At 36.9% G+C, this 26,930-nt stretch overlaps 1 protein-coding gene across 17 annotated transcripts in view; it reads left to right on the top strand.

Moving 5' to 3' along the window:
• The window catches only part of RBMS3 (RNA binding motif single stranded interacting protein 3), a 1,308,700-nt gene that overhangs the window by 892,719 nt on the left and 389,051 nt on the right, over positions 1–26,930 (top strand). For all 17 annotated transcript variants that reach the window (XM_057491391.1, XM_057491386.1, XM_057491384.1 and 14 more), the window contains one exon: positions 3,533–3,624. In XM_057491391.1, coding sequence (XP_057347374.1) covers positions 3,533–3,624 — 92 coding nt within the window. The remainder of the gene's footprint in view (positions 1–3,532; positions 3,625–26,930) is intronic.

Genomic DNA, 26,930 nt, shown 5'->3' with positions numbered 1-26,930 from the left:
CTAGATGCTTTCACCCCTCCACCTTCTCGGGAATATTATTCTGTAGGTTATCCCCTTGCCCTCCTGAGGTTTTCATCTCTTGCCTTCTGCTTGATCTTTCATATCACTATTTAAAAATGCCAAAAATAGTCCCATGGTGGGTGCAAAAATGAGTTTCTATTGAATAACTTGAACGAGTAATCAGGAGTTCTCTACCCTAGCTTCATGCTGAAATCAGTGAGGGAATTCACACACAATGTGTGAGTGTGTAAACACCAAGGCCATATTCCCAAAGATACTGATTCAGTTTTCTTGGGCCTGAGAAGAGGCCATTGTGGTTTTTTTTTTAGCTCCCAAAGATAGCAGTGTACAGCTAAGGTGGAAAACCAGAGTATCTCCCATCTTAAAAGGAACAAACAACAACTTATTTGACCTTATATGCTCCTCTAGTTAACCCGTTTCTTAATTCTTTTCCCCAGCAACAATACCTGTGAGCCCTCCCTCCACCTCCTCATCTTTCTGTTGCTCTTCAACTACCTAAGCAGGCGTCAACCCCCACCGCATGCCTGAGCCAGTTCATGAGAATGCCATCCATGTTCCTAAACACACCAGGCATTCAGGTGCTCCTCTTGCTCGCATTCTCAGAAGCATTTGCTAGTTGGTTTCTCTTGGAGCACTTTGTTACCTTGGCTCCGAGACACGGTAGTCCATTTTCATTTTTTTTCTTCCTTCCATTCTCCTTCACCATCCTTTGCAATCTCATTTTCTCATCTGACACCAAAATGCTGAAGTTCAAGCTCCAAACCTGGATTCTTTGTTTCCACCTAGGCCAGGCCTATGTATCCATTTCCATCTCTCTCAACAACATCTTTATTCTGTTGACCTCCTAATTTTTGTTTCCAATCCTCTCCCCTTTTCTGAGCAGCTGACTAATGTATCAAGTGCTACTGGACATTTTTACATAGATGTTTTACAGGCATTTCTAACTCAACACATCTCAAACCAATATTTTAATTTTCCCTCTTTCCTTCTGGATCCTCCCCATTTCAGAAAATCATCTCTACCCATCCACTGACTTATGCCAAAAAATCAGTAGTAATCCTTGTTATCCTTATCTCCCTTACTCCCATCCCAGGTAGTCCATCACCCAGTCCTGTTAATTCTGCCTCTGAAATATAATTCAAATCATCCATTTCATTGCCAGCTGCCATTTGGCTGTATTGCTGGAATAGCCCTGAAGCCGCCTCTCTGATTCCTTTCTTGATACCTACTTCCTCCACCACAATTCAATCTTCAGCAGAAGCCAGTTGAAGTGATATTTTAAGAAATGCAAATTATACCATGTCACTACTTCAGACTTTCAACAATGAACAGTGAGTAGTTAGATTCTATCTTATACGCTCTCATTTTCTTTCAAGGAAAGCACGCCATTGATAATTACAGATTTATTTGCATAGTTATATGCATCATGTCCATTTCCCAACTCCACTATAAGCTGCATAAAGGGGAAAGTGGGGCTGTTTTGTTTTTTTCATCACTATATACCCCATACCTGGCAAAGGCCTGACACAGGATTTTTTAGTGAATAAAAGAATGAGCATGTGAATAGATGAGGTGGAAGGGGGTGCCTGGTGCAAGGCCAGTTCTGCTGAAAACTTGACCACCCTGCTTAAAAATGTACCAACTGACAAGCTGGATTGAATTCTTTTGTGGAATTGTTTTATTCCATGTCCTAACTTCATGATCCAAGAAATTTTCAAGAATTGCATCATCTCCCTGGTGGGCTTCAGGGACTGCTAGAAATAGTTTGTAAAGTGGGGTCATAAAGCAGTTCATTGTGTTATGTATTTGGAAAGGACATTGGCAGACTTGGCTTCAAATCCTGGATCTGCCAAATAAGCAACTAGTGATTTGGGGCCAGTCACGCCACCCTGCTTGAGCCTCAGTTTCTTCATGAATACACATGAATGCGCGTGAGGCCGGTGGGCACTCAATTACAGTTTCACCAGGTGTCAACGTGTTAACCACCCTGCAGAATATCTGGCCACAGGAGATAATGTCTACATTTTAGTTTGATTTTCTGCTCCTCTTACTCTACTTTTTAACTAATTTTGTTCTTTTCCCCTTTCTTCCTTCTGCTTTTTTCCCCCATCTTACTCATCTTAGCGGGTGGTAATACATTACTGACAAAATTTGAATGTTGTGAGAATAGAAAAATTAGCAGTACTTACAGAGCAGGCTGCCTTTTGGATTAGAAATACAAACTTCACAGCTTCTCTCACCAGCTTTTTAAGAGCATTTTATGGTATACTGCTGGGTAACAAGTTCATTTTGGGATAACATGCTGGGAGGGAGAAAAAGAAGAAGGGATTCGAGGGGAGAAAATTAAAAAGTTAATTAAAAGAAAGAACTTGGTAATTGAATTCCCTTGCACTCTTCTTTGGATATTTGGGGTGGGGTGGGGTGCAGGTGTCACAGTTCATGATTAGTAGATTTGCTTAAGTAGCTCATCTCCAGACTTTGAAATGAGACAAGCATGAGCGTACAGAGGAATCCCTGCCTGCCAGATGATAATAGTCATAGGATACATGTGGTGGGCTTTTTAGATGTGCCAGACAAAGCTGCTCTCACACTCATTCTTGAGAATTTTTATTTGAAATATTCTTGGCAGCTGACATTACTGTTAGGCGAAGCCCTGGACTAATATCAGTCAGTGTATGGCCATGCAAAATCCTCTTTCTACTGATTGTGTTTCATTGATTGGAGCTATTTCTTTGGCCTCACTCTGTATATACACCCCCACAGGCACGCAGACTGAGAACAGTAGAGGCCATTCTCATGTCCTTTACAGATTGTACTCAAGTAACAAATAAGTGATATGTGTCTTTGTTTCTTATTTTTAAAAGAAGTTTGAATATTTGTCTATTTAATCCCTGTGTATTACAAATCACTAAAGAGTCCAAAATAGCTTATTTAAGATGTTATCACTGAGCAAGACAAGGTCTTGTGATGAATTAGCATGGGTTTAGGAATGAACTGGAGCTAGGTTTAATCCCTCAATCTCTCTTACAACATGTATTCATCTGCACAATCCACATGCATTTATTGAACACCTACTCTGTACCAGGCACTACTGAGGCTGCTGGTGATAACTACCTAATTTCGACCATGGCTTTTATTAACATCAATTTTTTTGAGGTCTTGAAAATTAACTTTAGAGGTAGATTCTTCTCAGTTTTCCAGCATCTCATGCTCCTCATTCCTACAGCAGATCCTTTGAAAAAAGAACATGGTGAAATAATGTATCACCTTACTCACCAAATTAATGTGAATCAGGTTGCTGATTGCATATTCAATCTCCCAAGGAGTCTTTAGAAAAGGAGAGTTACCATTTCATGTTTAATGATGCTGAGTATCTTGGCCACCCTGTGAAGAACCCTAGATGGAGGGTCTTTATACAGTGAGGAATGCGATTCTGACCCCAGACACATTGGGTGGATGTAACAGAGATGTGCTACTTGTAGTACTAACATGGGGTTTTGTGTTTCCACAGGTTATGGTTTTGTAGATTTTGACAGCCCCGCAGCCGCACAGAAAGCCGTGGCGTCTCTCAAGGCGAATGGCGTGCAGGCACAGATGGCCAAGGTGAGACTGGCGGTGTGCTTGTTTCTTTTCTTTTGCTTTTGTGATCATTATTTCTCCATTTCTGTGAGCTGAGTTGGAATTGCTGTTTGCAACACTTTGGATCATGTGTGCTTGTTAGGGGAAATAAGAAACCTTGCAGTAGGTCTAGCCAAGAAGAATCTGGCTGGTTTATTTCATTGTTTCTTTGTGTATATTTATTAATATGCTTTTGTGTCATGGCAACCCCCTTAGTGCTCAGTTTTGCCTGAGAAAAGGAGATGTGTGTGTCCGTGTGCTTACCTAGGGCTTTGCCAGTGAACAAGTTTGGAATAGTACAATTCTCATCAAACTGTCTTCCATAAAATGTGATACAAAATTGCTCCTTCTCACACTGGGGAGAGCTGATTTCTGAATAGTGAGGTGGTCTGATCTATGAGGGGAAATGAGTTGAACCAAAGAGTATGTTTTCTATGTTGCTAGAATTTTACCTTGCTCTTTATAAACAGAGTTTTCCCAGATAACAGTATTTTTCAATACTCATTTTATTGTTATATAGAACAAGTTGTCTGGAACTTCCCATATGGAATTATAATGCATTTTTATATTCAAGCAAATGAATAAGATCATTTATAATAGCTTTGTATTCTGTTTGTAGTGGCAGTTATAAAATTGTACACATGTGATAAAATGATATAGACCTGTAGATATAAATTGAACCTACATATTATACTGATGTCAATTTCTTGGTTTTGATATTTTACCATAATTAGGTCAGGCGTAAGCTTTGAGAGTAACAGATGAAGGGCACGTGGGATCTCTCATATCATCTTGGCAACTTCCTGAAAATATGTTATTATTTCCACATGAAACATTAAAAAGTCACTTTATAACATATGCATGCTTTGGGCATACTTGGTTGAAAGCAATGATCATTTTATTTGTTCACATGCAACTTAAATTTTTAAATATTATTCTGATGACTGTTAATGAATTTGTTTATCCAGAGGTTTCTCGAAGGTTTTGTATAAGAGCCAAGAGTTTCTGAAATTCTAATCAAATGCATTTATAGTATATTTGTGTCTACACTTAGCTTAACTATTCCTGTAAGAGCTGAGTGATATAATGAGTCATCAAATTTCTGGTCCTTGGGGTTTTGTTATGATTGCTTTATTCCCTGAGAACATTTTCCAATTTAGACCTTAGATAACTGGAGGTTATCTTCATTTTCAGTTGTCTTCTAGCAAACTGATACCACCCATATCTGTTAACCTTTTTGTTTTTGTGGGTCACTTCCTGTATGGATTACTTCGGTAGATTCATTGACCTTTTGACACGTAAGTTGTTTTTCAAGGCAGTATAAATTAAAATTTGAATTATTTCAGCTATGTAATGTATTCCTCATCAGAATTGTGCCTGGAAGCATTGAATGTGGTCATGAACTAAGATTGATGAAGTTAGTATTTGAAATTAATAAAGAGTGATGTACATGTCTTGGTTTAAAGGTTACTTGTCAAAGAGTCAGGTTACATGGCAACTTAAGTAGTGATGTCTTATACCCAGGAAACAAATGTTAAAACACAGTTGTTAGATACATACAAAATAGAAAACTTGAATCTGAACTGAAAGGCAGCACCTATTGACAAGAAAATGATTATAAAAATGCTTATGAAAAATTCTTGTTGGAAGGTCGTTGATCTGTTCTATTGATAAATTACCAAGTTTTGAAAACAGCTAAATTGTGGTAGTTTAGAAATAATGAATCAGTGTGTATAAACTCCAGTGTCACGTGTTCAGAGAGGAAAATATATATATATATGTATGTATGTATGTATGTATAATGTTACTTGTAGGATAAAAACCAGTACCATCTTGCACAATAAGGAAAGAAAGTTGGCAATGATTTTATAACTGCTGAGGAGCTATTATGAATATTTTACCTTTGTTTCTGAGCATTTTGGTGCACAAGGAATCTCTCTATGTCTTTCTGCCTCTCACTCTCTTTTTCACACACACACACACACACACACACACACACCAATCACTGACATATCACTTGCACAGTACACTATTAACACGGAAAAAAACTTAGAATTTCCCAAAACTGTATTCATTAGAGCCAGCATTTGACCCTGAGCCCGTGCCCAAGGTACACAGTTAGAGATTCCTACTAGAATCTTTAAAGGTACTTATTTTATTTCTGGACTTGCAGAAAGGGTTCTATCTTATCAATTATGCTGTCTGTGGAGTAAATTCTTTTTCCTCTTTTCTCTCAAAGTGTGACTCTAAAGACCAGAGCTTTAGATCCACATTTGCCTACTAGAAAACTTTCGGCAATAAATGACTCTGTAATTTAACTACCCAGAGGCAAATAAATAGCCTCCCTTTGACAATGAAATGGAATAAGCCTGACCACCTGTATTAGCAGATTTCTCACTGAGCTATTGGATTTCATGGCCCTTTTTTCCTTTGTCCTGGTGATAACTATTATTTATTATCATATAAACCTGAAGTCTGCAGGGTGTGTGAAACGTGCACTATATTTTTTTGCCATTTAAGTATCCACTGAATCACCTCCTGCATCTTGTTCTTATCAATATCCCACTATGCAGGTGTGATGCCACATTTTAACCACTCCAGGATTTTAAAGCAAAAGCACAACAAATAATCTAGGTTCCCAAGAGCAACCCGGAGCAAATATGAAACTATGAGTGAACTGCTTTATTTAGCTAACTTATTCCAATGTGTGTATGTGCATATGAAAAATTCAGCTGATTTGTCAGCTAAGAGGAATTAAACAATAAATCATCCAGTAAGTGGTAATTGATTAATAATGTATAACCACTAACACAGACTAACATTTTCTGTATTCTTGTTATTCTGTCAAAAAGGGTTTTGGGGAATCAATGGAAATGTTTATTTTGGGAGAGCAGATTTAGAATATTTTAGTAACACATAGTGGTTAAGAGCCTAGGTTTAGAGGGAGATAAACTTGAAACTCTTTAGTAAGAATACTCAGGTTATAGGACTGCTATGAGAATTTTAAAAATTCACGAAGAATTTAGCATATTGCTTAGATTATACCAGGAATTCAATAAATGTTAATAATTCAATGAATGTTGTTATGCATTAAATTTAAATATGTTACGGAACCATCCACAAATCTTAATGTATGCTTTAAGTGTTATGTTATTACAAAACAGTTTCTTGAGAAATGTTATGAATAGTATCAATCAACAAGCATTTTTAATGCCTGCTAAAGCATCAGGCATTGTGCTAGGTGTTGAATCAAGATTGAATAAAACTTCTTTCTCATTCTGAATTTGTAACATTTAGTCTATCTTCTGGAATTGGTACTAGATTGCTCTGATTTAGGAATATTGGGCATTGCTGTTCTTGCCAACCTCAAGATATTCAGAAGAAAATCTTTGGCTATGAAATGTGTCTCTGTAATCATGAAGAGAAAAGAGCTGAGAAAATCCAGCTAACAACAGCTTATCATTTTAGATGGTTATTTTACTAATTAATAGAGGGCCATAGATAGGCAGTTAAGGGCAGATGCCCCTGGATGCCATCAAGGATCAAGGCTGCTCTTCCATTCTTTATGCTTGGCTTTCACCCATGTGTTTCCATGTTGGTTTCTAACACTCCAGCTAGTCTATCCCTATTTTAGCCAGGACAGAGAAAATGACCAAAGACTGAAAGTCATTCTAGCTGATTCTATTAAAAGCTTTTGCAGAATCCTAACTCAGGAACCTATGTTTCCATCCCAGTGGCCAAGCAGCAAGAGAGTCTGGGATGATGAATAATTTAGCTTCTTTGGCTCTAGTAGAGAAAATTAAGAATAGTTCATCTTGGCTGCCCAATATGCATGACTCTATTCCTCCCATTTATACATGTTGGGTGGTATGCAGTCATTCCTTCCCCAGGAAAGCCTACCTCAAAGCCACTCCAGTAATCACATCTGATGATGCCAACATCTCCAAAAGCTCAGACATAGCACCTCTTCATTGCTTAGCACCCCAAAAGTCTGAAAGATATGTTATCTGTGTGAGCTTCCACAATATAGAATCAGAGAGAAACAACAAGACATGTAAAACTAGAAGAAAACTACCATTTAGAAACCGAGAGAATGGGAAACAAGCAAAAATCACTGATTGCTGATACATATCAAATCCTGTTGACAAGAATGGAATTCTAGGGTTCATTGTCGGTGCAGCAAGTTCTTGGTTGCCAATCATATAACCCTTGAATACCACTCAGAGGGAGCTCCCTTGCCAGTTATTTCCCATGGCCTCATTGAGACCTCATTGGAGGACTGTGCAGCTTTAGAAACTGAATTTTCCTAGATGTAAATTTTGAGGCTCTGGAATGGCTTTACATGTTGAAGAGTCACCAGTTGTTACCAGCCTGGCCTTGAGTTATCTCATGCTAAACAGGACTCTTTCTTTCTTGCTTTATGTCAATTCCAAATGCAAGTAAACAGAACACATCTCTTTTTAGGTGAAAGAGCCACAGGAGTCACCCCCACCTTAGGGCCGTTAGAAAAGCCTTTCTCAGGTCTAGTGCTAGACTGCTATTCCAATCACCAAAGGTTATTAACCTCACTGTGCCATGTGTTGAATAATCAAAGAAATCGCAAAAGAAACTTAGCATCCAAGAAGATGTTAAGCACCTCAAGGATAGTATGAAAATACTATGTCAACTATGGGGTTAATATAAAAATACCATGTTAACTGCAGCAGAGAACCAGACTGAGACCAGAGGAAAGGAATTATTTCCTATAAAATAATGACCTTAATAGTTCTCTTCAACAACAGCAGAAAACCAGAATGGTTGGATTTTGTTCACTTGAGGTCAGAAGACATAAAAAGTGAAAAATCAATGAATATAGGACAATAAATTCTGTAAATTTAAATATATATATATATATATATATATATATGCACACATTTTTAAAAATATATCACCTCGGAGTTAATACATAACTCTAACAGTTACATTTCAGTAAGAGAATTTTAGTTCATGAAGGAAGGGCCTATTCCATAGAATATTCTAGAAAAATAAATTGAAAGGTCAACCACTAACTTCATAATGTGGCTTGTTGTCTACCAAAGCTACTCTTTTGAACGCATAGGTGCATGCCAGCCTTCATCAGACAAATTCTTGTAGCCTAAGGTAATATGAATAGTCTCTGCTTTTACCATTCCTAGCTGTATGAGAATAAACAGGTCACTATGGTGGGGTTAGGCCTACGGTTAGCCATTCAAACAAGGAAGTTTCTCAAAGGCTCTCATCTCATGAAGTTGCTACAAGTTCTATAGCAACTTCAGTAGGTGATAGGGGAGAGGTTGCTTCCTGAGACTGGGTAGGAAGCTCAATAAATACATTACATAATGATAGGCAAGATCTGTCTGGGGATGCTAATATTCCTGAGAATAATATCCAGTCATTCTTTGTTGTTTTGTTTTATTTTATTTTTTGGCAACAGTATCAAAGGATCAGATTTAACTTACTTCAAATCATTTGTCTATATCCTAAAATGTTTCCCAGGGAATAAAGGCTATAGATTAGAATTTTGGTTGGAATCTTTTCCATTTTCCTAATTTCTCACTGCATTTATGTTGAACACCTATTATGTATCAAAATTGTTCTACATGCTAAAGACAGCACTGAAGCAAAGTTTTATGAAGATCACATTCTACTGGTGGAAGGCAAAAAAATAAAGAGATATAACATATTATGCAGTAAGTAGTGGTTCAAAGACAATTAAAACAGGTTTGGGATACTAAATATATAGGAGAAAGGATGGTGGTTAAAGGTTGGACCTGGATGCCTCTTAGATAGTCAGGCATCTTTGTTGCAGGATATATGTGGGATACAAATTCTTTTCCATTTGCAAGAAATATCAACTCTTTCATCCTGCTTCTCTTAATGAAATGTGTTCACAAGCTGATCTCAATCAATAACTCATTTCTTGATACATTGTTGAGACATCTGATAATGAACGATCTTAATTCATGTCTTTAATCATTTGTTCTTAATGTAGAAAGGAAAAGATCCTTTCTCTGGTCACCACTTGTGGATTGAGAGAGCCTATTTTGAAGCATCACTTTACCCTGTGTAGATTCTGATCCCACCGAAAAGGCAAAAAGTGCATTAAAATAAGAAAACTATCAATTGAGTTACTGTTAGTGCTACATTAGGAAATGTGGCTTAAGTTTATGAAGATTTTAATACTGAATGCCAAAATTGGATTTATCCACCCAGTTACAGAATGTGTTGAAGAAGTAAGGGCCTTCCTGTAAAGGGATAAGGGTATCTCTTTTCACTAGACCTAGAAGAAAATAGCGAATGTGCTGTTTGTTGTCAGCTAGATGGCAAGGTGAAGAGAGGCAACCAGTGACACACTTGCTGAGTTCTTGCTCTCAAACCCACCAATCAGGTAAGTCATTACCCCTTCTATTTGGGAGTATTAAGTAAGTGGAAAGTGAGACTAGGGCTAGGAGTGTTATAACTATTATCCTTCTATATACAAATTCTATGGGAACAAATAGAAATGGCCCTCGCCAGCCAGCTCTAATTGCTCTGTGATTCTTACTTTGTAGTGTACCCTAAAGAAATTATTGGATAAATTGGAATGTTAGGATTATATATTATATACATCATTCTTGGTGGTTTAACATCCTAGCATGGAGAAACGTGCTGAGTATTGAGGCACTCAGTTTCTGCAGTTACCATGGTATGTTTCTGCCACATTCTTCAGGTCCCTTACCTGTATCTGTTCTAAAGAGACAGGAAAACTGATGACAGGAAGTAGTGGGAAAAGAAAATGATAGTACCTGCTTCTTGAGTTCCTTCTCTATACTAGTAACTAGATTAAGCATTTTTATAGTTATTTTCATCTAATCCTTGCTAGGATCCTGTGAGGTAGGAAATATTATCCCCATTTGGCAGATGAAGATGGGGATGGCCCAGTGGGAGTCAACAGTGAAGCCTGGATTCGAACACAAACCAATCCAGTTCCAAAGCCTTGTTCATTCCAAGGAAATCATAAAGCTACTAATGCTGCATTTAAGACTCTGGGTGGTAGTTGGTGATTTGGTTTCTTATTTCCCCAAGCTTTATTGAGATAAAATTGACCTATAATACTGTATAAGTTTAAGGTGTACAGTGTGATGATTTGATACCCTTACATATTCCAAAATAATTATCACAGTAGGGTTGGTTAACACCTCTATCAGCTTACATAATTACCGTTTCCTTTGTGTGGTGAAAACATTTAAGATCTACTCTCTGAGCAACTTTCAAGTATATAAGACAGCATTATTAAATATAATTCATCATGCTGTACATTAGATTACCAGAATTTATTCATCTTATCACTGGAAGTTTGTGCCCTTTCACCAATATCTCCCTAGCTTCCAGTCCTTGGCAACCACCATTATACTGTTTTTGTAAGTTCAGCCTAAGATTCTATATATAAGTAATATCATACAGTATTTGTCTTTCTTTGTCTGACTTATTTCGTTCAGCCTGATTTTCTCAAGTTCCATCTATGCTATCACTAATTGCCAGATTTCCTTCCTTCTCATGGCTGAATAATATTCCACTGTATGTATATACCAAATCTTCTTTATCCATTCATCCGTAGATGGATACTTAGGTTATCTCTCTCTCTTGATTTATATGAATAATGCTGCACTGAACATGAGAGAGAAGATATCTCTTTTCCATCCTTTCATTTCCTTTGGATATATACCTCAAAGTGGGATTGCAGGATCATTTGGTTAATTCTATTTTTAAGGAACCTCCATACTGTTTTCCATAGTGCCTGCCAATTTACATTCCCACCAACAGTGCACAAGCGTTCCCTTTTCTCCACATCCTCACCAACACTTACCTCTTGCCTTTTTGATAATAGCCATTTTAACAGGTGTGAAGTGATATCCCATGGAGGTTTTGATATGCATTTCCCTGATAATTAGTAATGTCAAGCATTTTCTCATGCACCTCTTGGCCATTTTATGTTTTCTTTGGAAATATGCCTATTCATTTCCTTTTCCCACTTTTTAAATTGGATTTTTTTTTGTTATTGAGTTGTATGAGTTGCTTATGTATTTTGGATATTAACTCCTTATTAGATACATGGTATTTGCAACCCATCTATCCCATTCTATAGGTTGCCTTTTTATTGCTTTGATTGCTCCATTTAGGGTGCAGAAGATTTTTCTAGTTTGATGTAGTGCCACCTGTTTCTTTATGCTTTTAATGCTTATGCTTTTGATGCCAAAAATTGTTGCCAAGACCAATATCAAGGAGCTTTTTCCTTATGTTTCCTTTTCATTTTATGGTGTCTCAACTTATATTTAAGCCTTTAATCCATTTCAAGATAATTTTTGTGAGTGATATAATATAGGAGTCCAGTTTGTTCTTCTGCATATGATTATCCAGATTTCCCAACATCATTTCTTGAAGAGACCATGGTTTCCTCAACGAGTATTCAAATATTATCTGACTAAAATGGTAGGGTTTATTTGTGGGATCTAGATTCTATTTCATTTGTCTGTATTTTAATGCCAGTCACTATACTGTTTTGATTACCACAGCTTTGAAATATAGTTTGAAATCAGGAAGTGTGATTCCACCAGCTTTATCCTTCTTTATTTAGATTGCTTTGTCTATGCAGAGTCTTTTGTGGTTCCATACAATTTTTGGATTGTTTTTCTATTTCTGTGAAAAATGCCAGAGGAACTTTAATAGAGATTATATTGAATTTATTGATAGCTCTGGGTAGTATGGATATTTTATCAATATTAATTCCTCCAGTCTGTGAATATGAGATATCTTTCCATTTATTTGTCTCTTCCTCAAAGACTTTATGAAAGTCTTATGGTTTTCAGTGTTCACAGATCTTTTCATCTCCTTGGTTAAATTTATTATTAAGTGTTTTATTCTTTGTGCTGCTATTGTTAATGGGATTGTTTCCCATATTTCTTTTATAATTTGTTGTTAGTTTATAGGAAAACTGGTTTTTGTATGTTGATCTTGTATCCTGCAACTTTATTGGAATTGCTTATTAGTTTGAACTGTTTCTTAGTAGAGTCTTGGATTTTCTATATATATGATCATGTCTTCTGTAAGCAGAGATAATTTTGCTTTTTCCTTTCCAATTTGAGTGTCTTTTATTTATTTATTTTAGTTTATCATTGATATACAATCTTATGAAGGTTTCACATGAGCAACATTGTGGTTTCAACATTCACCCATGTTATCAAGTCGCCCCCTCCACCCCATTGCAGTCACTGTCCATCAGTGTAGTAAGATGCTATAGAGTCATTACTTGTCTTCTCCATGCTGTATGGCCTTCCGTGTCACCTACCTATGTTATGCATGCTAACATTATAATGCCCCTTAATCCCCTTCTCCCTCCCTCCCCATCCTCCCTCCCCAACCTCTTCTCTTTGGTAACCACTAGCCCCTTCTTGGAGTCTGTGTGTCTGCTGCTGTTTTGTTCCTTCAGTTTTGCTTTGTTGTTATACTTCACAAATGAGTGAAATCATTTGGTACTTGGCTTTCTCCACCTACCTTATTTCACTGAGCATAATACCCTCTAGTTCCATCCATGTTGTTGCAATTGGTAGGATTTGTTTTCTTCTTATGGCTGAATAATATTCCATTGTGTATATGTACCACATCTTCTTTACCCATTCATCTACTGATGGTCACTTAGATTGTTTCCATATATTGGCTATTGTAAATAGTGCTGCAGTAAACATAGTGGTACATATGTCTTTTTGAATCTGGAATCTTGTTTACTTTGGGTAAATTCCTATGAGTGGAATTCCTGAGTCAAATGGTATTTCTATTTTTTAGTTTTTTGAGGAACTCCATATTGCTTTCTACAATAGTTGAACTAATTTACATTCCCACCAACAGTGTAGGAGGGCTCCCCTTTCTCTCTATCCTTGCCAGCATTTATTGTTCCTTACCTTTTGGATGTTGGCCATCCTAACTGTGTGAGGTGGTATCTCATTGTGGTTTTAATTTGCATTTCCCTGATGATTGGTGATATGGAGCATCTTTTCATGTGCCTGTTGGCCATCTGAATTACTTCTTTGGAGAAGTGTCTGTTCAGATCCTCCACCCCATTTTTTAATTGGATTATTTGCTTTTTAGGTGTTGAGGCATGTGAGCTTTTATATTTTTGGATGTTAACCCCTTATCAGATAAGTTGTTTATGAATATATTCTCCCATACTGTAGGATGCCTTTTTGTTCTGCTGATGGTGTCCTTTGCTGTACAGAAATGCCTTTAATTTCTTTATCTTGGGATAAAATGATTGTTGCAATTAACGATTGAATTGAACTCTGAAAAAATGCTGAAAGAATGTATAGGTAAGTGTTAATTAACATTGGTTATCTCTGAGGGGTGATTTTTGTGTCTGTTTTGGAGTTCCCATCCTTTCTTCTTCTCTTGCTAACTTCCTTTGCGAACTGATGTTTACTACAGTGGTATGCCTCGATTCCCTCCTCTTTAGTTATTGTGTTTCTACTGTAGATCTTTTCTTTATGGTTACCATGAAGCTTACATGAAATAATTTTTAACAAGTCATTTTTACCCTTGTAACAACTTTAATCACATACAAAAAGTGTTTAATCCCCTTTTATCTTTTTGGTGTCACAATTTACTTCTTTTTATACTTTTAATGAATTTTTGTATTTGTAGTATAATTATTTTTAATTCTTTTGTCCCTTAATATTTATATTAGAGTTAAATGGTTAAATGGTTAATACTCCACCATATTACATTATTGGAGTATTCTGAATTTGAGTATCTATTTACATTTACCATTATGTTGTCTATTTTCATGTGTTTTCATGTTACTAATTAGTGTCCTTTCATATCAGCATGAAGAATTCCTTTCCGCTTTTCTTATTAGACAGGACTAGTGGTGATGAGCTCCTTCAGCTTTCTTTGTCTTGGAAAGTCTTTATCTATCCTTCATTTCCAAAAGACAGTTTTGCCAAAAGGAGTGTTCTTGGTTGGCAGTTTTATGTTTGTTTGTTTTAGCACTTTAAATTTATCATCGTACTCTCTCCTGGCTTGTAAGGTTTCTGCTAAGAAATCCACTGATAGCCTTATGGGGGGTGTGTGGGGAGGGTCCATTATAAGGTACAATCTTCTTTTCTTTTCCTGCTTTTAAGATTCCCTTTGTCTTTGATTTTTGATAATTTCATTGTGATGTATCTTAGAAAACATCACTTTATTTTATGTTTGTTGGATGACTTATGAGCTTCATGAACTTGGATATCAACATCTCTCCTCTGAAATGAGAGACCTCAATTATTATTTCTTTAAATGAGTTTTCTGCCCCCTTCTCTCTCTCTTCTCCTTCTGAGACTCTAGTAATTTGCAGATTGTTTCTCTTGATGATATCTCATTGTTCAAATATACTTTTTTAACTATTTGTCCCCCCTTTGTTCTCCTTTGACTTGGATAATTTTAATGTCATATAAATAGAATGGCTTCTATTCATAGATTCTTTCTTCTGCTTGATTCTTTCTGATGGTGATGCTCTCTGATGCACTTTTCGTTTCATTCATTGTTTTCTTCATCTCCAAAATTTGTTTGGTTCTTGCTTAGTGATTTCTATCTCTTTGTTTAACTTCTCATTTTGTTCATGCATTGTTTTCCAGATTTTAATTATCTTTCTGTTTTCTTGTAGCTCATTAAACTTCTTTAAAGAAGCTATCTCAAATTCATTATTGGGTAAATCACAGATCTCTATATTTTTGAGGTCAGATACTGGAAGGTTATTGTGATCCTTTGGTTATGTCATGTTTCCTGGATTTCTGTGTCTATGTGTGTGTGTTCCTTGAAGTTTTGCGTTGCTGTCTTTGTATTTCAAATAGCAGTCACCTCCTCTAGTCTTTAGTCACTGACTTTGGAGAAGCACAAGTACCTTCCACCCATTCTGCTAGGGACTCTGAGGCCTTCTCAGACTTTATCTCAATATGCCTGCTCCATGCTTCTTGCTCCCTCTTGTGGCAGAATTCTTAAGCTTGTATGGCTTCTCTTGATCCTCCAACACACCAAAGTAGTACTGATCACCTCTCTTTTGCTTTCTCAAGGGTAAAGCTAAACTGAAGTTTGTGCTCTGTTCCTGGCCTGCAGATTCAGGTTGGCTTTCTGAGTGTGCTTACTGGCTGTCTCCGAAAGCTCGCTGTCACCATTGTCAGCACACATGGTGGGCAAAATGGTGTCTGGATAAAATGCTCAGAGTGCTGGAGGTGCTTATGTGTATACACAGGCAAGGCTTCCTTAGTGGCTTGTAGGCAGATTTCTTGATGGAGTCCACAATGTAAGAACTACATCCCTATAATGTCCTTCAAAAGTCTTATGTGACACTCTCCCAGCATCTTCTCACACTCCAGTCATGCAGTTCATGGCTCAATGTTTTAGACAGGGCAAGAGAGAAATGGGCCTCTTTGCAGCATCCTGCATAGCTGAGGAAGCTGGCCACTCACTCAAACACTCTTTACTTTCTGCCTTGGATGAAATCATGATCTGAGATGGTCTTCCTTGGCACTGAACTATACCATCTTGAGAAAGAGGTAACACAGGTAAAGTCATATTGTTCCCCTACCCTATTTTATTTTTCTCTCATGGTGTACTGGAACTTTTCCACTGGAAACCTGGCTTCCATAAAGTCTCTTTTATCAAACAGTGATTACCTAAAGCAGTGTTCTCCAGGGACTCTAGGTCCACAGCAGAGAAGGCTGGAGCTGGTTCACGAGTCACTGCAGTGTCCACAGCTGGGACCAGGGTCTATATGTCTGTTACCTGACACACAGGTAAGCAAGATTCTTTTTGGGCCCTTGCTATAGGGTGCTAGATCCCATAGGTACCACAAGAGCATTTTTGTCCATGGATGGATGCCAAATTGTTGTTTTTGAAGGGGTGATATGGACAAGGATCATCTTATTTGGAGCAAATAGGCCATGTTGTATTGGCAGTCTGTGGCTATTTGATTTCTGAAATGAAAACAAACAAACAAACAAACAAACAAAACAGACTGGGCAAAAACATGAATAAGGAGGACTGCAGAATCTTTTAGAATACATGGTTTACATATTAAGAACTTCATGAATCTTTGTTGAATAATAAACAAATTGCCAGTATTTATTGGTTATAATAAAACTTTTCAACTCTGATAAATCATTATGGACTTAAAAAGAAGTTATTATGTTCAGGAATATTCCATTAACTCACTTCCTATCCAGTTATATGGGAGAAACTAATTCTTAAACCCACCAATAAATGGCTCAAGGTAATCATTCCAGCTGTCGACTGGGAGGATGGGGAAAGGTGTTGGGATAAGATGGATATACTAGTGTCTTAAGAGGACATATTTTAGAGATTTCAAAATGAAGGTCAGCAACATATTTTAGAAACCTTATATAAATTGGATACACAATCACAGATGTATACATGCATGTACATGTATACATCCACAAACTACACTTTAAAAAAAAAAGATATTTAATTATGATACATAGCCATGATTTTCTGTGCAATTACCCAACAAATACAAAAATGTTTGACAGCTCCACAGCATGTCTGCCTTTTGCTTGAAAATGTAGCCTGAAGTTAAATAATAACAAAATTGAATGATAGGCCTCTGGGATCTCTTGTTTTCTGTGCATCCTTTATTTATTATGTTAGATACTTATGGGAGTTTTTCACAAATATATTATACTGGGGAAAGAAAATAGAAGTTTGAACACAGTGAGTGAGTTAGGCATCATACTCAGCACAATTCCCCTTCCCTCCAGCTCCTGGACACATGTTTTTTCCACTACGTAAGTTACTCAGCTATACCATGAAACTCAAAGTCTCCTGGCCACGTCGGTGGGAGTTGTCATTCCAACCTTCAGAGACATGGAGAAATTTAAAACAAATGCAGACTTCCTTTTTCTATGAAAATTCATTTATTTGGCATCTCTGGAAAAGTGACTTAAGAAGTTTTGTGCCTTGTTTCCAACAAATGAAATAAACTTTTAGGTGAAGCAATAGGAAGGGCTCATTTTCTCATCTTGATGACTAGCTTTCAAACTTTTTTCTCACACTGGTGAGACACTTCAGACTTTTAGTATCCATTTGGGAATCATACTCATATGTCAAACATTCACCGTCTTTCCTGTTGTTCACATTTAAGGTAACTGAACAGAACTGCTGGATTAGCCCAGTGCAAAGTGAATTTTACTCAGAGATAGCTTCTAATTCAAAGGTGAATTGCTGGTAAAGTGATAGACATCACTTAATCATTATCACTCAAAAATCAATTCACATTCCATAAGAAGCATGGCATGTTGTGGGGCAGGGGGGTATCAACATTCACTTATGTATCCTTAGAGATCTGCCTTCAGAAGCAACCCCATGCAAATATTCATGTAAGAAATGTTCCCACTTTATAAGGATACAATATCAAATACAGTAAAAGTTTATTCTGTTGGAGAATATATTTTGTTGTTGAAAACAGCACACAAAAGTCTGTATTCTAAGCTCCCAGGAAATGAAATGACTCACTAATAGAAGTCAACCCAGCCTCTGGTTTTGTACATCCCTGAGGTAGGCACTCTTAATTTCTTCATGAAATATACAAATAAAGGAAAAAATGATCAACAGTTAACTTTGAAAAACCAAGATTAACAGGAAACATAATTCCCAGAAACATTCAAAGATTACATAATTGGTGCTAAAACCTTGGAGCAGGATTGAAATTCTTAATGTCTCACTACTGTATTGTTAATTTAATTCTTTCACACAACTAAGTCTAGTTTTCTTATTCTCTCTCTGTGCTTAACTTCTCAAAGAAAAATACATATAAGCACACAAATCAGCCAGTATTGTACACATCAGATTGCCAAATATTGGTATCTTCTATTGTGATTGTTCCTGCTGAGTATCAGATTAATCTGAGGAGTTTTTACTTTGCAACAAATATTTTCTCCCCGGCTCCAGAAACTAACAGGTCAGAGTATCTAAAACCAGAATCCGGGAATGAACATTTTTAAGATGTTTCTAGCGATATTGAAGGTAAACCATGTTTGTGATCAAATTCTGTAGAGGATGCAGGATGTGCTTTAAAACAGACAAAAATCTGCAAGGAGGGGAAGAGTTTGAGTGCAAATTCAATAGGATACAGTTCAGGCACATTCAACTTGGGAAAATGAACTGAGTGAACTGAAGAAATATTGCAAGGCAAAAATAGTGCATTAATAACTAACTTCCATATCGGTGGTAATTTGGGCAGAATTGACACCATAGAAAATAAAATAAGCGTCTTGAAGAACTGATTAAAGAAGTTCCCCAGTAGGCAGAAAATAAAAATTGTCAAATCATAAAAAGGATAAGTGAGAAGAGGTTGCGCACAGAGGCTAGAGAATGGAAATCCAATATAGCAATTGGTGTGTTATCCAGAAGGACAAATAAGGATACTGGAAACATAAGCAGTAACCAAGTCTGCAAACTGAAGCCATCTTTCCTGAGCAGGTATGTCCTTTCCTGGAGATTGAAAAGATGGACCAAATTCCAAGCAAAATAGAAAGATAAATATCTACAGCTATTTTAGCATCATGTTGGGAGCTAAAATTTAAAATTAAAAAAATGTACAAACATCCATATGTTGGGGGGAAAACTTGGTTAAATGAGAAGTAAATGAAAATGAACTATTATATATTCATTCTAGGATTAAAAATCAGAAAACAAGGAAGTAATGATTACTGACTGTTGAAAGTGTGACCATAAAATTATATACTCAGCCTTCTGAATGAAGCCACAGAAGAGCTATCTAGTTGAAGGGCAAAAGGCTGATCTTCATATATGTAGTGGTCACCTCACTCAGTAACTCTATTAAAATCCTAATATTGTAAATAAGAAAAGACATGAGCAGAGCAGTTATAGATGAAGAAATACACATGGACAATAACATAAATCACTGTAAATGTTACTATTAACAAAAAAAGAAATATAAACAAGAAAGGTACTGTTTTTTACTGTGAAATTTACACTGATTTAAACAAATAAAAGTATATTTTAGGAAAGTTACTAATTGTTGACATGTGAATTGTTTGACTATTTTAGAAGTTACTTTGTTCAGTTTTAACTATTAATTTCTGTCTAGAAATATAAATTTTAAAAAATCCAACATGCAGACCAAGGCATTTAAGTATGAAAAACTGTGATGATATAAAATAGCCAAAAATAATCCTGATAGATACAGTCTTTTGTAGAGTAGTAGTTTGATAGATTATGGCAAACCTATAAAATATACCCACTAAAATGCTATTTTTGAAGCATATTTATCATAAGAGAAAAGTGGTCAGAGTAGAATATCAACTGGAAATACAGATATAAAATGATGGTATTTCTCCATGTTTTCCTTGCTAAGCTGTTTTGCACAGAAAGCAAATGAGGAAACAGAACAATGTTTTCTTATGCATGGTTATCTCTAGACAGAGAAGTACAGTGATTTTTATTTTCTTCCTATCTGTGTTTCCCAATTCTCTAGAAATAACATTGGCTACTTTGTAATACAAAATGACAACATCTGGCAGAAAAATATAACATGTTATTTATCAAAATTGAGCTAACTGATTATTTAGAGACCCTATCCTGGCTAATGAGTTGTCAAGAGCACGAAGAGTGATGAGAACGCTCTTGATCAAATGTAAGTGACATGAATCTTCTTTAATTAGGGACTGATGTGACAATGGAGCTCCCCTTACTAACATCATATACTTAATATAACATATGTATGTGTTATATATCATATATAACAAAATGCGTAGCAGTATGTAAATATATACAAATACATGAAGATTATTTTTGCACAATCCTGTGTTTTTTAACTGTATTTCACCTAGGAAATATAATTCTGATGTTTGCCAATAACCATGACAAAATTTAATTATGATAGGCAAAATACTCTCTATGGTGACTCTACATGATAAAAGTATATATGACATCTTTGAAATTATGAAAAATTGGGTGCTCTCCTACTGTAATATATCAGTAAAGTATTAAGTTCTAAAAGGATGTCTAAAATTAAGGTGAATAACATTATTTGTCATGATTTGCAACTTACTGAACAGTCTGTATAGAGACAGATATCTGAGTTGGATGGGAGTATAAAGAGATTCCAGAAAAATTCAAAGTGGTGAAGTAATATGCCAAGGTCAAATAGTGACCTTTCTTTATGTATGCTATAAGTTATAGGACAAGTGTTTACCTTAATGATATACTGTCAGTAATGCTCACCTTATTAAAAATCAGAGTATCCCCCTATATCACTGTTCAATGTTTCAATCGTTGCACACCATTTCTCATTGTAAACAAATTAGCAGCACTGTCCTGCACGTTAAATAAGTCAGGGACTAGGACACTGAGAGGAAAAAACAGTAGTGCTCTGGTCACTTAATTTTTAATTCAGACTCTCAGTCTTGTTTGTCTGATGGTGTACCTTTTTAGATTTTCTATGACTTGAGGTCACCAAGATAAAATGGGGGAAAAGATAGTGGCGACATTCCTTATAGGTGAACACAGGCAGGAGGTTTTGAGCAGAATTAAGAGATTATAAGGTGTCCTCTTTCCCCACCTTGGGGATCCTCGTTAGCCAAAGAGCAGTGCTTGGAGACTAGGAAGGAAGGGAATGGCAGTGGCTATCATGTGGACACACTGCAGTCTAAGGAAGTCCCCAAGTGCCGCATGGGAGCTTCCTGGCCATTGTTCAGTTCCATACTTTTCTTGCTATAGCCAACCAAGTTCTCAAAATTTTAACAAGGCGTTTCACCAACATAATGCCACTGGTACACAGATAGCTTTCCTTTTTTATATGTTTCCCTTCACTTGAACTTCCTGGCCTTTTCTCCTATGCATTTGATGAAAGAACTACAGATAGTGTTATTATATCTTAGATGGAGGAAATGGTCTGTGGATTAATATCTGAAATGTACAATCTTGGCAATCAAGGTTCACCTCAGCATTTGCTGGGACACAGGAAACCAGCTAATGGCTGATAATGTCCAGGAAATTAATAACTCGTGCATATGGTAAAAGCTCCATTCCCAGCCAAATGATTTGTTTAACTGATGCCTTGAGTTCTCATAGGGACTGTTGGCACAGTGGAGAAGCAGGGCTGTATTCGCCAGACTAAGTGCCAATCCTTGTTCCCTAACTGAAGAATTTAACCATAATATATAAGACAATGGAAAATTGTATACCCATAAAGTCAAGACATTGAAGACACTATGTACTATACTCCAAAAGCACCTTTTTATTTTAATACTATTATTATCATAGTGTCCTTATGACATTGTTATCTTAATTAGTTTAGAATTCTGTAAAACGAATTGTATCTTTTTGTTGTGAGAAAGATATTAAATCAGATGTCACTTTGCTTAATGTCCTAGTCCCATCTGTTAATTTTGTCAGTGGTGTGTGATTATTATAACCCATGGCTCGCATATGTTGATTTTCTGCAGAGCATCAGGCAGGCCTTGGGCTGTGTGCTTTACATGTTGTCTCAACTCATCTGTCCACCCTCTCCTCCTGCTCCCCTTTTGTGGTTAGCTTTTATAGATCCCTCAAGCCACAGTTCAAGTGTCAGTTCCTCAGGGAAATCTCAGTGACACCCTAGTCTAGGTGATAAGCTCTTTTTACATATTATCACAAAACGTTGTTCAGCTTCATAGAATCTATGTTCAAAATTTTTAATTTAAATTTTACATGGAAGACAATTGGATGCAGTCCCTCTCCCACTCTAGAAGATAGACTTCATGAAGTACAAAGACCACAGACCTTCCCTGACACAATTGCATACATTTTGGAACAAGCACAGAACCTGTCTATCCAACAGGTAGTGGGTACTAACACCTGTCTGTTGAGAAAAACTCCATTTTCTACAAATGAAGACGTTAAAGTTCAAAAAGTTTGTTCTAACCAAAGTCAGACAGACAACTGGATGCCAGGATCCCATCTCATGTCTGACTCCAGATCCATTACTGTATTGGGGTTCTCTTAATTGAGTAAGCCAAATAAGTACTGCAAAATTTGTCTTCCTTTTTACAGTAAGACTGTACTAAATATTTGCTACTTAATCTGCACAATATTTTTAGAGCAGTGGCTCTCAACCAAAAGCAATTTCCTAACTCCCCCAGGGACCATCTGGCAATGTCAAAAGACATTTTTCTTTTTGGTATCATTAATATATAATTACACGAGCAACATTGTGGTTACTAGATTATCCCATTATCAAATCCTTACCACATACCCCATTAGTCACTGTCCATCAGCATAGTAAGATGCTATAGAATCACTACTTGTCTTCTCTGTGTTATACTGCCTTCCCTGTGCACCCACCCCCACTACATTGGGTGTGCTAATCATAATGCCCCTTACTCCCCTTCTCCCTCCCTTCCCACCCACCCCCCACAGTCCCTTTCCCTTTGGTAACTGTTAGTCCATTCTTGGGTTCTGTGAGTCTACTGCTGTTTTGTTCCTTCAGTTTATGCTTTGGTATTATGCTGCACAGGTGAATGAAATCATTTGGTACCTGTCTTTCTCCACCTGGCTTCACTGAGCATAATGCCCTCTATCTCCATCCATGTTGTTGCAAATGATAGGATTTGTTTTCTTCTTATGGCTGAATAACACTCCATTGTGAATATGTACCACATCTTCTTTATCCATTCATCTACTGATGGACACTTAGGTTGCTTCCATCAGAACACATTTTTAATTGCCACAGCTGAAGGGAAGGGTGCTACCGGCACTTACTGGCATCCTTTGATGCGTGAAAGAGCCCCTCCCCACTACCTTGGCCAGTTCAGAAGCCTACCTTTCTTCCTTTCTTGCTTCCTTCACTAGTTCTCTCAACATACATGCATAGAGTTCCTAATATGTGGAGAAGCAATGGTGAATAGAACACAATTCCAGATGAAAGCAAACTAATAGTCTGTAGGGAGGGGTGGTACAGATTAGTAAATAGGGAATTATTGTCTGTGGTAAATAGTTATCTAGAGATGTACATTCAGGAGCACACAGAGGAGACCATGTATTTCATCTTGAATGCTCAGGAATCCTTTCCTGGAGGGGGGCATCTACACTAACATTTGAAGACTTTTGAGCAGTGGTTCTCAAATGCAATTTTTAGAAACATTTTTGGTTGTCACAATCATGGCAGAAGTTGCTATCAACATCTAGTGGGTAGACAGAGACCAGGGATGTAGCTAAACATCCTACAATGTGTGTTATGCTCCCCCTGCACACACGCACCCCCCACACACACACACACATACACACACATGCACATAAATACAAGGGATTATTTGGTCCATCAATAATGCAGACTTTGAGAAATCCTATTTTTAGGATGATAGTGCCAGGCCACTGTGATACTACCACTGCATTTTTAAAATCCAGCTGAATTTTTTTGTCCTCAACTACTATTTTTCTGGTGTAACTGGCAGCACAGTGGTATCTTATCATCTATCATCTATCTATTTATGACATTTCATCTTATCACTGACAAGAAATATGATTGCTTATTGAAAACAAATTACATTTAATAACATATTAAATCATACTTAATAATTTTCATTCCTCCTTCTTTTCAGATTTCTATCACAGTCCAATCTTAAGCCTCTGGAGCACTTTCATTTTTCAGTAAAGCCCTATGACCATACTCTCCTTGGGGCTAAAGTCCGTGGTAAGGACTCTCCATACTTATCTTAGGATTCTATTCCTGGTGGGCCTCCAGATTTTGTTGGGTAACTCCAAGCAAGTTAAGGCTCTTGCAGAGGCTGGAACATTAAATCTGATGAAAAGTAGAAACCTATTGATTAAAATGCTTATTATACTGAAGTACCCACAAAGGGACCCAAATAATACAATTTTGATCACTAAACATTTTTTCAATTAGAGTTCTGAAATCATATGTGATTAAGCTTCTTCTGGGTAGTTTGTTGTGAGTGTTAGAATTTTTTTTTTCAGGAAAATACCTCTGTTCTTCTATTTGTTAAAATCCATCTCAGTAGTTCTAGCTCATGAGTTCTCCTTCGGGGATAGACCAGTAGAGGAATTGAATTCGGTTGACATTTGTCTACCAGCATGTCTTTTAAAGAAGGATAGAAAATAAATGACAAATTATAACTCAGGTGCTTTCATATCTCTTTTGGCATATTGGCTATACTGACATACTCTGCCCGATTAGCTTTGACAATTTCCTTTGCCCTCCATGCATATACTACAACTTTCTTGTGGTTGCTTTTTATAACCTGTGGTGTTGAAATGGTTCTATTTCTTGTCTAAACATTTTTTTTTTTAGTGAAACACTTATATTCTGCTTATATTTTTGTGAATTGTTTATACTAGCTTACTTTTCCTTCTTTAAAGTACAATCTGCAAAATAGCTTGTTGGATTAAGTGGAGCACCTGTGCAGAGTACACATTTTTAAGTAGAAGAACAAAAGGAAAAGTGCTACAAACCTGTAATTGTTGATGACATTGACCTGATAGTAAGAAGGTTGTACCAGCCTAACGATGCAGAGTGTTGTAACATAGGCAAGTCCCCATCTCCAGAGAGCTGTAAATTTCCATCTACAGGATAATACCATATAATGTTATGGGAATTCTTTTGAGTTTCCCAGAATTCTTAATGAAGTGAATTCATAAAAGTTGTTTGTTACTCTTAACCCTGGTGATCCCAGATTAGAGTGTGGATTGGGGAACCATCTGTGTAAATCATGTGTTTGAAAGCAGACCTTATAGGAGAGGAAACAGGGTTGTGATTGACTGTGGATAACAACACGGTCGTGCAAGGAGAATATAGGGAAATAGAAATGGGAAATGCCATCGCTGCACAAGTTGAACTAGTGAGAATAAAACGTGGTTATCTGTTATACTTGGTCTTGGCAGCTCAGATTCTACAGGGGAAAAAACAGTGCAGATTTCTGACCCCTTTTCAGTATTCTCCCTAATTCAGTTTTGATGGGTAGACGTAATGCATGATGTCCAGTGTGCAGATGCCGTTGTTTTATGTCCTTTCACACTAATACTGCTAACATGCTCATACTTCCAAAGACTTTGTAATAACTTATAAGGAGCTGGTCTGCTGTGACAGTTTAGGCGTGTTTAGGATCTTCTTGCTGTTTGCCCCTCTTCCTTGTTTTGTTGTGATAGGAACAAAGTTCTGCTCTTTGACACTGTGTAGGTATCACAGGAGTTCAGGTGCTAGCTTTGGTGAAAAGTTGATAAGATTTGGCCTTTCTGAGTAAGTAGGAATTTTGTTGAATCATGCATCAATACTATGCAGTTCTGCACTGTCTGATATCTTTGGGTTGTACAATGATCAATTAGATCAGGATGACTGTATTTCCCCACCCCTAGTTTTTGTTCAGCATGAACTCCATGTAATTGCTCCTTTAGGTGGTCATGTAATTGACGGTTAAAGACTGTATTGTCGAGACCTGATTCACAGCAAGGTATATTTGAATGAGTATGGATCAGGACTTGGCTTACAAGCTGGTAGACAAGAATGCCAGGTCATTTGCACAACAATGGATTTTTTTCTCAAGGGTGTTCAAGTGTGTTTAACTTCTTGTGGTTATCAACATGAGTCTTACTAGATCCCAGAGGATTTGGGTCACATGTAGAATCTTGCATGAGAGCATCAGAGCTGGAGCTGGAGATGGTTTGCTCCTTTCATAAGACTCTTTCCTCGGACTCTCTAAGTACAAAGCATCTCTGAGAAGCTGCTATGTGTAATTTCTTAAAATAACTAAGGTTGATTTTATGAGCAGAACATATGACTGTACTCTACGTATGCAATCTAAAATCACAACCAGGCGTAAGTGGTCATGAGAAAAACCAGCAGCCAGATTAAACATCCACATCTGTTTTGGAGTTTCTCTGTGCTGTTCCTTTTTCTATTTGTTTATTCACTCTTTCATCTTCTGGAGCTCACTTCCAGACAAATGTTGCCAATGCCAATGTTTAAGAAAAATACGTGGGAGAGAACATTCTATCCATCAATGTGCTATTTTTTTTCCTCTAAATTGGGAAAAGTCACCTCCACTACATTCATTTAGGGCAGAATTCTTTTTTTGACTGTTCTGTAACATGCAGTCTAAGCCATAGAAAAAAATTATTCAAGATAAATTAATAAAATAATCTGAAAGAGAAAAAATACACAAACACATTTTTTTCACAGCTTGAGTCCATGCAAATATTCTGTTAAAGTCTGTGTAGTAAGATGACTTGGAAAA

The sequence above is a fragment of the Manis pentadactyla genome, chromosome 14, assembly GCF_030020395.1.
Source record: "Manis pentadactyla isolate mManPen7 chromosome 14, mManPen7.hap1, whole genome shotgun sequence".
Lineage (NCBI taxonomy): Eukaryota > Metazoa > Chordata > Mammalia > Pholidota > Manidae > Manis > Manis pentadactyla.
The sequence above is the reverse complement of the archived record's forward strand: the minus strand, read 5'-3'. Positions and strand labels throughout refer to the sequence as shown.